Here is a 12,442-nt window from a genome sequence, read left to right on the forward strand (position 1 = left end):
GTGCACTGCACTGTGTGGACTCCTCTGTACCACTGCCGATGGTGGAGCAGGGCTAGCTGTAGGGGTGTGCGGTTACTCTTCATTTGCTGCAGTTTGAATAGAATCCCTGTTTTCTCTATCGTAGATCTACCAGTGGTCAGAGTGCTGGGCAGTGTATAACCCCGCCCATACCCCTGATTGGCAGCTTCCTTTGTACACAGGCAGAAAGCTGCTGCCAATCAGTGGAAGGGGTGTGGTTACACAGATTATGTGGACTGGTCTGCACATGAGACCTAGTCCCGTACTGATAATCTTCTGCTGATAAAACACTGATTGATTGTATTGAAACTACAGCACACAACCTATTAAGTGACACATCTTTGGAATCAGACTCTCATCCCATACTTTATGCTGCTCAGATTAAACTGCTGACAGATTCCCTTTAAAGAACAAAATAATTGGACATGTTAAAATCCAGCATACTATTTCTTCCTTCACCTGACATCTGTCATCTAGATACCCCCATGCACATCATGCCTGACATTAATATGTGTAGCCACCCTAACAGTTGAGGGGTTTTTAAAGCAGTTGTAGTGGTATGACTTCATGGTTTGTTATCAAGTCCTATGTACATTTATACTGTGCTAGAATGGGGTGTTATTTATAGTAATTGATGAACCTGGAATAAAGGGTTTGATGTTATTACTAAACATGACCCGTTTCATCCAGATATTGGTAGGTGATACAGCTGAACAATATAATTAAACATATAAGCAATATAATTGCATAATGTTTGCAGAGATACCACAAATAAGACCAAAACCTCACTACATGCTGGTTCGGAGGGACGCAGACAGCAACGAGGCGCAATACTGCACCAAAGAGCCCTTTCTTAACACCCGGGTGATTGTCATTAGATGGCTGGTGTCCTTCTGGCTGGAACCCAAACCGCACACAGGGACTCACATTCCTGGGACTGAAGGGGAGAATGTGCCAAAGAATATCCAGGTAATGAGATGCATGATATTCCCTTATCACCTGTACCTTCATTTGCGAAAATAAATTGGCTGACATACATTGTTAGAATCCCTGAGCTCTCCTGATTCTGCCACTCTTTTCCGTCTTTTGCTGCGTCGCTGCATTGCAGAGATAATCACAGTGGAGCGCAGAATATGAAATCTCTGCTTGTAGTGCAACTGGACGTTTCTTCAGAGACTTCTCAAGAGGACGTTCCCTTTCACCGAGACCTCGAATATGCTGCCAATCACAGCCTGGCAGATGATCTAGCAGTCCTTGTGATTGGTGGCATCTGGGAAGAAGGGTTGAAAGCAAATGCCCACCTTAGAAGGCTCTGAACGATTTTTTTACATGCTTGTGTGAACCTAGCCTAATGCCCTTTTATGAGTTGCATATAAGGCTTTTGATTTTGGGGATATCCTTTTTGTAGATTGCTTGTTTTCTACATTTCTATACATGTTAATCTGCAGAGAGCTGCTGCCAACCTGGCTGCCCAGGAGGAAAGTAGAAATGAAAATGGAGAAAGGACGATGGAACCGGAGCAATCCCACTCCAACACCAGCACCCTTACAGAGCGCGAGCCGAGCGTGTCTAGTCTATGCAGCATTGCTGAAGAACACGTCACAGACTATGAGATCATCCGCAGGTTCTTCTCCAGCAGACGCTGTAACGTTGACTTCCTCATTGACATCTTCCGACAGGTGAATAGTACTTGTCATGAAGTTGCTGTATTAAGGGCACATTCTCACATCCAGGTTTCTGATCCCTTTGCTGTCCATTTTTTTAATTGACAGCACACAGAGACGTAGAGAAGGTCCAGTTTGGGGAGGTGGGGTGCAATGAGACACCCATGGGCACCACTGTTCAGCAGCTATCTGCTCCGCCATTGTATGGAGCCGAAACAGCACAGCTCCATGCATTGTTCAATGGCCGCTCCCGGGTACGCAGATCAGCAAATGAACTGATCTAACATTGATTAGCTATAAGTTATGGATAGGTCATCAGTATATTATGGCGGACATACATATTAGATGGCTATGAGCCGAACCATCCGTCTGCCGATCATTCAGCCGACAACCACCTTAGTCATCTCTCCCATACACGGGTGTGCTCTCTCAGCTGAGTGCTTGCTATCCGAATGCAGACATGCCTGACTGACATCTTTCCCGACCATCAGTCGGATGGCGCCTCCATACACGTTAGACTATCGGCCGAACTTGTCAATATCTGCAGATTCAGCCGAAATCAGTCTAATGTATATGGGACCCTTTAGTCCTGGACAGCCCCTTTCATGGAACTATTCAAATATTCATTTTTGTATTGATCTGTGGGACCTTTCTATTACACTTTGTGTATTTTTTCCTTTTTTTTAACAGAGCTATTGCTCATTGACAATGGGGAAAACAGCTTGGACAGTCTATCTCCTACAGGTTGGGAAAAAAATATGACACTCAGCAGAAGCATGGTCCATTTTCAACACATGGAAATAAATGTATGAATGTGGCCTTAGATGTGAGCTTGGGGAAAGTTGCTACATTCACGTATATGGAAAGTATATGCAGATATTGGTGGGAAATAAAGTAATTCTGTATAGAGCAATCTACAGACGACTAAAGCCCCCTTCACACATAGTGAGATCACTTGCGATATCGCTAAAGCGTCACCGATTTCGCTACATGTGACACGTACCTGCGACCTGGCCCCCCGCTGGATATCGCTGATCGTGCGAGATCATCTTGGTCCATTTCTAGTCGTCGGCTTCCTGCTGGCGCCGACGTGTGACTCATGGACGCGAGAGGAAGTCGCCATCAGAGCTGCCGTCTGACAGGTAAGAACGACCGCTGCTACGTCGCTGGTGAGATCTGCCTGTTTGGCAGCTCACTAGCGACCATTTAGCGATGCACCAGCGATCCTGACCGTGTCGTATCGTTGTCGGGATCGCTGGTGCATCGCTAAATGAAACGGTTCCTTTAAGTGTTTCTTCCTGTCTGAGAGGGAAAGTGTCTCTTAAGTGGGTTAGTACCTCTGACTATCAGAATCCGGCAATGTCTCCTGGACCCAGCTAGGTTTGTGTGCTTTCCATCTTGGACGCTAGCTATGATAATATGTAATGTCTTCTGTGGAATTTACAAGTTGGAGGAAGTTTCCCTCCGTGCCCATGTCTTCACCTTTCATTGAGCTTTTCCGTTTTCTGTCTTTCCACCAGTCCTTCCTGTTGCCGGTGTGTGAAGCTGCAGCCATGCGCAAGGTGCTAAAGGTGTATGAGCAATGGATTAAACAGAAGGAAAAGCCTCTGTTCATGCAAGAGCCTGAAAAGCTGTCTGCATTAGACGAAGGAATTGAGCCCAAAGAAAGTTCTGATGGGACTTGTGAAAAGGGAAAAGAGCGAGAAGAGGTAGGAGAATAAGAAACCAACCGTTTTTAGTTGCATTAAATAGCTCCCTTGTTTTAGAGAAAATACACATTGAAGATTCAGCGGGGGACCAGACTAGTCTGCGCTGCCCCAAGCTTAATTTTCCCAGCACTGCTGCAGATGATTGACAGGTCTCTCTTATGTGAGTACATAAGGAGAGACCTGTCTGTCACCTATAGCAGCGCTGGGAAGAGCCGTCTGGGGTCAGAGTCAGACTAGTCTGCACTGCCCTCAACTTAATCTTCCCAGCGCTTCTACAGATGATTGGCAGGTCTCTCTCATGTGAGTACTTAAGCAATGCTAGGAAGAGTCAGGTGGGGGCAGAGCCAGACTTCTCTTGTCTCCTGTATGATCTAGATCAGGGATCCCCAACCTGTATCTCGGGCGCGACATGTGGCTCGCGATCTCATGAATTGTGGCTCGCGGCTGTCTGCTAGCTTGGTACTTTAGCTCCAGGTCTAGCAAAGAGCTATGAAGAGCACATCTCAAAATGGTGAATTTTGTAAGTAGTCTGGCACAGAAGAGCAGATCTGGATGCACATATACTGGTCTTAGGGGTTTAGAGATCATGTAACGATGGTGTGCTGGAGACAGGATGATACTACCTGTCAGAGGAGGTGCTAGAAGCTGGATACGACATTGTGGTGGGAGTGCTTGAAGGGGGGATTGTGGGAACCCTTCGATCTTGGTATACCCATAATAGGGGCTTTGGTTGCCAGTAATGTGAGGGAGTGTGGGAGCTGGATGTAGCTCACGACCATCTCTCAAAGCTGAATGTGGCTTGCGACCCTCTCTCAGAGCTGGATGTGGCTCTCAAGGTTAGAAAGCTTGGGGACCACTGATCTAGATCTTCAAAGTACCGTATGTTTTCTCTGAAATGAGGGAGCTTTTTCAAGTATGATATCCAAGGCTGCAATCTGCTCCGACTCATGTTGCCCCCAGTTTGGACAGCATGAACCACCTGACGGGTTCCCTTTAAGTACCTGCACTGTTTATAGGTCCTGCACTCAGTGTAGATCCTGCACTGGGAAAATCCTATACCTTCAGCTTCTGACATTGTTAGAAAAAAATATAAATCTTGACCTTTTGGAGACATGTCTCCCTACACTAGACATTTATTAGGTGTCCACAGGATAGGAGACATTCTGATGTGGGTTGGTTCAGTTTCCATCTGCTCCTTAGAAGGTGAGTGGAGAGGCAGGGCTCATGCGCAACCACCTTTCCCTTGTTATAGCTGTTTTCGTTCTGACCCTAAGTCAGGCATGCCAGATCACCAATGAGGCCAAATTAGGAATGTACGCCCTTCAGTTACAAGCACGCTTGGAGACAAAGGAGACTGCACACAGGTCGTGGGTAAATCACCTTATCTGACATAATGAAACACAAGGCAATATTTTATACCATTTACAACAAATGTAACTCTATGTAGCTCATGTAGCCCCCACCGCTACCCAGGGTCATAATTTATTTACCATGTACCCAGAACATGTTGTGGCTAACTATTGAGAACATATATGATAAGAAGTATAGTATCCTTGAGCAGGAGACTGACAGACTGCTGTGTCATAAGAATAAATTCTAGCAATAAGAGGTGTAAGGTAGCGCTGTCATTCAGATAGCGGATCACTCGCTTGCAGCCACAAAACCAGGTCCGACACGGGTTTTCCATAAAACAAGCATAGCCCATGCGGTTTATTCAACATCATAAACCCACAGCAGCAACAAAACTTCATATAAACCGCAGAGCGTCCATGACAGAGCTTCACTCCGTAAACCCTGTGTTCATACAGGTTGTACCATGTCCAGTTTACAGGCTCTCTTAGCCTCACTTATCTTACCCAAGTCCGGGTTTCCTCATGGCTGCTTCAGCTTACTGCAGACGTTCATTCCCTCCCCTGGGAACTCTCAGACACGTGCAGCCATTCACCACAACCACTTCACAGGCTGTTAGCCAGGAAGCTCCATCTCAGCGGGACCTTCCACACTGGACCAACCGGGTCCCAGCATTCACCCCCTGTGACCTACCCTGGCCACCATATATGGTTCGTAGCCACGCCCACCGGGTCACATGGCTATGACCTCATCACAGGTCCTTCACACACTCAGTCTTTTACTATCGTGTACTAAACACCCCCCCTGGGTGGGTTTGTAGGTAACTAGGCCAGCCCGTCTCCCTAGTTACCTGGAGACTTCTCCCTGACACATTGACACAGCATCTCAGCAGTGTCACTGCTGCTCAACATACGCATCAGTCTCCATCTCAAGGCCACCCACCTTGAGATACATACCGGTCATTCATGGTTCTGCCATTCATCCTCTCTCGGGACATCCACACAGCGACCCCTAGCGGACACAATGGTCATTACACCACATACCTCCCCCCTTTGTTCAATCCTGTGGGGTTGAACACACAGCATAACCCCAGGCTCTCGAGACCGGGCACTCATTACACCTTGCTCCCTAGGCCTCATCTCTATGTTAGGCCTCCCCCGCCCCCAGCGGTCAGCATATTGGCCTTGCTCCTTGGCCCTCCAGTCACAGTCTGTCTGCGTCATCAGGCACTGTTTAGTCACCACCCTCCTATAGTGCGTTTCGTCACTTGACCTTTCTCCCACTGACCGGCTCTCCCGGTTGGTACCGTCATCAGTCTTAATCGGGCCTACTGTCTGGCCTGAGTTTGACCCATTCAGCGTCTCACAGGAACTAATGTCTCTCAGCCTCGCACGGCCTGTCGAACTGCCACTCGCTCACATTCTTCGGCCACCTGCCATGTCACTACTTGGAGGAACCCTTCGGGTCCTTACATCTTGGGTTGAAGGCGGCCGCCACCTGGTGTTCCGTATCTCTTTATTGATTCGGCGACGGTCCAGCCTCAATAGCTCAATCTCTTATAGGTACCCCACTCGATACTCCAAGAGCATCCGAAAGTCTCTCAGGCTTTCCACGGAGCCAACCACCATGATGAGAATCCTATCCAATTCACTGGATACTTGGTCTTCATCATCAGGAGGGATCCTAACCCTCACCACACCGGAGATATTTACAAGGTCTTGCATTACCTTCCCGGATCTCTCAATGATTTTCCCAATCAGACCTTTGGGTATCAGAACCACATCTTTCTGCAAACCCAGCCGATCCATAGCCTCCCTTGCTAACTCTAGGCGCCGAGCAGCCTTCACATTACTCCGCCTGACCAGCTGTTTGGCGTGGAGACATTGTAGATGCATCTCTTTCAGGACAGCTACTTGGTTTGATGTATCTTCTCTGGCTGATACTATCACCAACTGCCGAGTCTCAGGTGCCCAGTGCACCTTACACACTTTGACTACCTCTTTGAAAGCCTCATGCACACCTTCCTCAGCACAGGATTCTTGCATGTCTTCTGGTACATCAATCACAGACTGGAAGGTCGTGGTCTTGCTCTCTTCCTGGACCGAAGGCTCTGGCTTTACCACGGACACTTCCCTCACTACAGTTGACCCGACCGGGTGACTGCCTTCTTCAGTTCTTAACTCACAAACTTCACACGATTTGATCTCTTCATGACCCTTGGCCACGATGGATACTGGCAGTTCCGTCTTGTTGTCACTTGCGCTCACCCGCAGTAAGTCCTCGTCCAACTTCTCCCGCAGAAGACCTTTTACTACTCCTCTAAGTTCTTCCATCTCTTCCTTAAGGCCCTTGTTCACATTTTGCCAGGTGGACAGGTGACCCCTGAGCTCCAAGATTTCTTTCTCGAGCCCCTCCACCTTGCGCTCGGCCAGCTGTCTCAAGATTCTTTCTCATTTGACATGTTCTTCCACTGTCTCTTTTATTTACTGTATCTCATGATGTTGTTCTCCTTTGGCCAGCACGTGTTGCACCACTACCTCTTTAATTATATTGTCAAAGGTTACCACTGGGTCAGTCGAGTGAACCCTCCAGTTACCGTCCACCCGTGTGTCTAGTCCAGTCGTCTCATGTCCCAGCCCACCATCCGTCATGTCACGAGACGTCAGTTCCATAAGTTGGGCAGATGTACCCCTTCCTCCGGTCACTTCTACATCTGACCTGTCCACTTAAGGAGGCGTCAGGATCTCAGTGTCTAATAGCCCCACAGTAGAAACATCTCCATCCTCCTGCCACACATCCTCAAACATGACAAAGTCCCGGCCCCTCTCCAAGGTATACACTAAGTCTGGTGGTATCCCGCCACCTTGGAACTCACTGCCTCCGGGACTCTCAAACACCACTCTGTCTAGCACATAGTTCACAGTGACCCTATGTTTATAGCGAACCTGGGCCATTTTCTCGGTCAGACAGAAAGTGAGAGGCGTTCCTACCAGAGTCACCTGACTCTTTGAGTCTAACCGTCCCGAGATTCCTTCCCGGTGCAGCATCACGGGACACACTTGCGGTCCGTCATGCTTCCGGAAAGTACAACCCACATTCTGGAAACGACATACACGAACACTGCGGTTTCCCAGACATACCCACTGAGCCAACCAGTGCTGCCACTTTTCCAAACTCGGCCCCTTTTTGGACCACCACCCCGATTTGGGTCACCGCCCCCCTCTGGGACTCCACCCCTTTTTGGGTTACCACCCCAATTTGGGACTCCACCCCCTTTTGGGCTACCACCCCAATTTGGGTCACCCCCCCTTCTGGGACTCCATCTCCTTTCGGGATCTCCCCATGTCCGTTACACCGGTCTTCTCAGACCACAGTTCACACCACACAGTTTGTGTCTCTTACGATACCACACAAGTCCTTGCTGGCACCACCACAGCTCCTGCTGTGACCGATCACCGACACCACCGGCTGCTGTTCACACACAGCTGCTGGTGTCCTCTTCATAACTCCGCCGAGTTACAGGAAGCCGCTTGTCCCCTTCGTAACCCCGCCGAGTTACCGGAAGCCGCTTGTCCCCTTCGTAACCCCACCGAGTTACAGCAATCCGCTTGTAACCTTCTTGACTCCCACTGAGCCACCGCAGGCTGAGTTGAGAAAAAAAAAAACACAAAGAAACTCACGTGTCCTGGCTGTGTGCTATTCAGGACGTTTCGTCTCCGCCTGAGACCGTCCAACACACAGGGCGCACCGGGTGCTATTCAGGGAGCCGACCCTCCTCCCAGGGTTTCCCAACACACCAGCCTCACCAGGTCCAGGGCTCAGCAGGTGCTATTCAGGACATCCGTCTCCGCCTGAGACTGCCCAACACTCACGCCTTACCAGGTCCAAGGTCATACCACGTGTTCCAAGGATCCGATTCTTCTCCCAGAGCCTCCCCACACTGACCCTCCAGGACCTTGCTCACTGACCCAGGTCAGTACAACAACAAACACCTGTCCATTACCTGTGTCGGCCACACAGGTCCTCGGGTACCTCTTATCCGCAGAGGCACCCTAGCAATCAGTCTCTTTCTCCTGGGGAAGCGGCCACAATGGGCTCACCGATCCGGACAGTGCCTTACTCACTAGGCCGCCCCACGGTTCTAGAACCACAGCCGGGCAGTGGCTTCCCCAACCGTCAGCCCTCCTGGCTCAGCGTTGCCAGCACTGCAACATGTGCCTTTGGAAACTGTTGCCCTTAGCAACCGAAACTTTGCAGTCCTCTTCCGTTGCTCCTAGCAACAAGGCTACAACATTGCCCATAGCTTTCTCCACCATTTGTGAGGTAGCGCTGTCATTCAGATAGGGGATCACTTGCTTACAGCCACAAAACCAGGTCCGGAACGCGTTTTCCATAAAACAAGCATAGTCCATGCGGTTTATTCAACATCATAAACCCACAGCAGCAACAAAACTTCATATAAACAGCACAGCATCCATGACAGAGCTTCACTCCGTAAACCATGTGTTCGCACAGGTTGTACCATGTCCAGTATACAGGCTCTCTTAGCCTCACTTATCTCACCCACGTCCGGGTTTCCTCATGGCTGCTTCAGCTTACTGCAGACGTTCATTCCCTCCCCTGGGAACTCTCAGACACGTGCAGCCTTTCACCACAGCCACTTCACAGACTGTTAGCCAGGAAGGTCCATCTCAGCGGGACCTTCCACACTGGACCAACCAGGTCCCAGCATTCATCCCCTGTGACCTACCCTGGCCACCATATATGGTTCGTAGCCATGCCCACCGGGTCACATGGCTATGACCTCATCACAGGTCCTTCACACACTCAGAGTCTTTTACTATAGTGTACTAAACACACCCCCTGGGTGGGTTTGTAGGTAACTAGGCCAGCCCGTCTCCCTAGTTACCTGGAGACTTCTCCCTGACACATTGACACAGCATCTCAGCAGTGTCACTGCTGCTCAACACACGCATCAGTCTCCATCTTAAGGCCACCCACCTTGAGATATTTACCGGTCATTCATGGTTCTGCCATTCATCCTCTCTTGGGACATCCACACAGCGCCCCCTAGCAGACACAGTGGTCATTACACCACAGAGGTGAAAGGCAATTAAAGGCAAACCATTAACCCTTCTATATCAATTTCCCTCTTTTGTAAATGGTATTACCTTTGCCACGGGGTCAGCTGATGTCCACAAAAGAGCTTCTGTCTCATGGGTCTAGTACCCATAAAGGGGCTTCTTACCTGCTTCGTCCATCCACCCTCAGTGTGGACACTCACTTTCCCCATCAGCAATGGCTATCTTCGTCTATGATACACTACAGAAGGTTCAGCCTTAGATTCTTTTTCAATACATACATTATTCAATAGCTTAGGTAATACATATATTAGCGCTTGTATGGCTACATAAAACAATAGGCAAGCAACAAAATTTGCATACAAGTCTGTACAATGCCAAAAATCCATCCTGCTAGGGCATTAACCCCTTCCCGACCAATGACGCCACATAGGCGTCATGAAAACTGGTGCCAATCTGACCAGTGACGCCTATGTGGCGTCATGACTTTAAAGCCCCCCTGCGGGTCAGGTGACCGGGGTCACTGAAAGGTCACTCGACCCGCAGATACAGGGGGCTTTGTTGTTCACCACAGGGGGCGTGGCTTCACCCCCACGTGGCTACGATCGCTCTGATTGGCTGTTAAAAGTTGAACAGCCAATCAGAGCGATAGTAATATTTCACCAATGAAAATTGATGAAATATTACAATCCAGCCATGGCCGATGCTGAAATAGCATCGGACATGGCTGGAGACACTAAGTTAACCCCCCCCCCCCCCCGCTGACTGACAGCGGCGATCGGGCGCCACCACCGACTGACGGCAGCGATCGGCCGCCGCTGTCACAATCTGCCCCCCTCCCCCTTCCCTCCGCTCCCCCCACCTTCCGATCCCCCCCACGATACACAGTAACCCCCCCCTGGCCGTCCCAGTGTCCGGCCGTCCCGGTCCATGGGCGCCGCCATCTTGGAAAATGGCGGGCGCATGCGCAGTGCGCCCGTCGGCATCTCCCGGCGGCAGATTCATTTTTTTTTTTTATTTTGATCACTGATAAACTCTCACAGTGGTCAAAATAAAAAAAAAAAGTAAATCACCGCCCCCCTTATCACCCCCCATAGGGACAAATAATAAAATATTTTTATTTTTCAATTAGGGTTAGAAATAGGGTTAGGGTTAGAAATAGGGTTAGGGCAAGGGCTATGGTTAGGGCTAGGGTTAGGGCTAGGGTTAGGGGTGGGTTGGGGTTGGGATTAGGGTTAGGTTTGTGATTAGGGTTAGGGGTGTGTTGGGGTTATGATTAGGGTTGGGATTAGGGTTAGGGGTGTGTTGGGGTTTGGGTTGGAGATAGAATTGAGGGGTTTCCACTGTTTAGGCACATCAGGGGGTCTCCAAACATGACATGGCGCCACCATTTATTCCAGCCAATTTTGCGTTCAAAAAGTCGAACAGTGCTGCCTCCATTCTGAGCCCCGACGTGTGCCCAAACTGGTTTACCTCCACATATGGGGTATCAGTGTACTCAGGAAAAATTGCACAAGAGCTTTGGGGATCTAATTTCTCCTGTTACCCTTGGGAAAATTAAAAATTGGGGGCTAAAAAAATAATTTTTGTGGAGAAAAAATTATTTTTTATTTTCACGGCTCTGCGTTATAAACTTCTGTTAAGCACTTGGGGGTTCAACGTGCTCACCACGCATCTAGATTAGTTCCTCCTTGGGTGGTCTAGTTTCCAAAATGGGGTCACTTGGTGGGGGGTCCACTGTTTAGGTACATCAGGGGCTCTGCAAACGTAACATGAAGCCCGCAGACCATTCCATCAAGTCGACATTTCAAAACGTCACTACTTCCCTTCCGAGCCCCAACGTGTGCCCAAACAATGGTCACCCCCCACATATGGGATACCAGCATACTCAGAACAAACTGGACAACAACTTTTGGGGTCCAATTTATCTTATTACCCTTGTGAAAATAAAAAATAGTGGGCTAAAAATCATTTCTTGAGGGGAAAAAAATTTTTTTTTTATTTTCACGGTTCTGCGTTATACACTTCTGTGAAGCACTTGGGGGTTCCACGTGCTCACCACACATCTAGATTAGTTCCTTGGGTGGTATAGTTTCCAAAATGGGGTCACTTGTGGGGGTTTCCACTATTTAGGTACATCAGGGGCTCTGCAAACGTAACATGACGCCCGCAGACCATTCCATCAAGTCGACATTTCAAAACGTCACTACTTCCCTTCCGAGCCCCAACGTGTGCCCAAACAGTGGTCCCCCCCACTTATGGGGTACCAGTGTACTCAAGACAAACTGGACAACAACTTTTGGGGTCCAATTTATCTTATTTACCCTTGTGAAAATAAAAAATAGTGGGCTAAAAATCATTTTTTGAGGGAAAAAAATATTTTTTATAAACTTCTGTGAAGCACTTGGGGGTTCAGAGTGCTCACCACACATCTAGATAAGCTCCTTAGGGGGTCTAGTTTCCAAAATGGGGTCACTTGTGGGGGAGCTCCAATGTTTAGGCACACAGGAGCTCTCCAAACACGACATGGTGTCCGCTAACGATTGGAGCTAATTTTCCATTCAAAAAGTCAAATGGCGCTCCTTCCCTTCCGGGCCCTGCCGTGCACCCAAACAGTGGT

General features: G+C 49.0%; 1 protein-coding gene across 5 annotated transcripts in view; it reads left to right on the forward strand.

Annotated features, from left to right (window-relative positions):
* RALGAPA1 (Ral GTPase activating protein catalytic subunit alpha 1) overlaps window positions 1–12,442 on the forward strand; it is a 448,263-nt gene that overhangs the window by 88,644 nt on the left and 347,177 nt on the right. For all 5 annotated transcript variants that reach the window (XM_073554214.1, XM_073554210.1, XM_073554212.1 and 2 more), the window contains exons 9-11: window positions 779–987; window positions 1,467–1,697; window positions 3,203–3,391. In XM_073554214.1, the coding sequence (XP_073410315.1) occupies window positions 779–987; window positions 1,467–1,697; window positions 3,203–3,391 (629 nt within the window). The remainder of the gene's footprint in view (window positions 1–778; window positions 988–1,466; window positions 1,698–3,202; window positions 3,392–12,442) is intronic.

The sequence above is a fragment of the Dendrobates tinctorius genome, unplaced genomic scaffold (genome assembly GCF_039654945.1).
Source record: "Dendrobates tinctorius isolate UK_male_01 unplaced genomic scaffold, ASM3965494v1 ptg000208l, whole genome shotgun sequence".
In the NCBI taxonomy this organism is placed as follows: domain Eukaryota; kingdom Metazoa; phylum Chordata; class Amphibia; order Anura; family Dendrobatidae; genus Dendrobates; species Dendrobates tinctorius.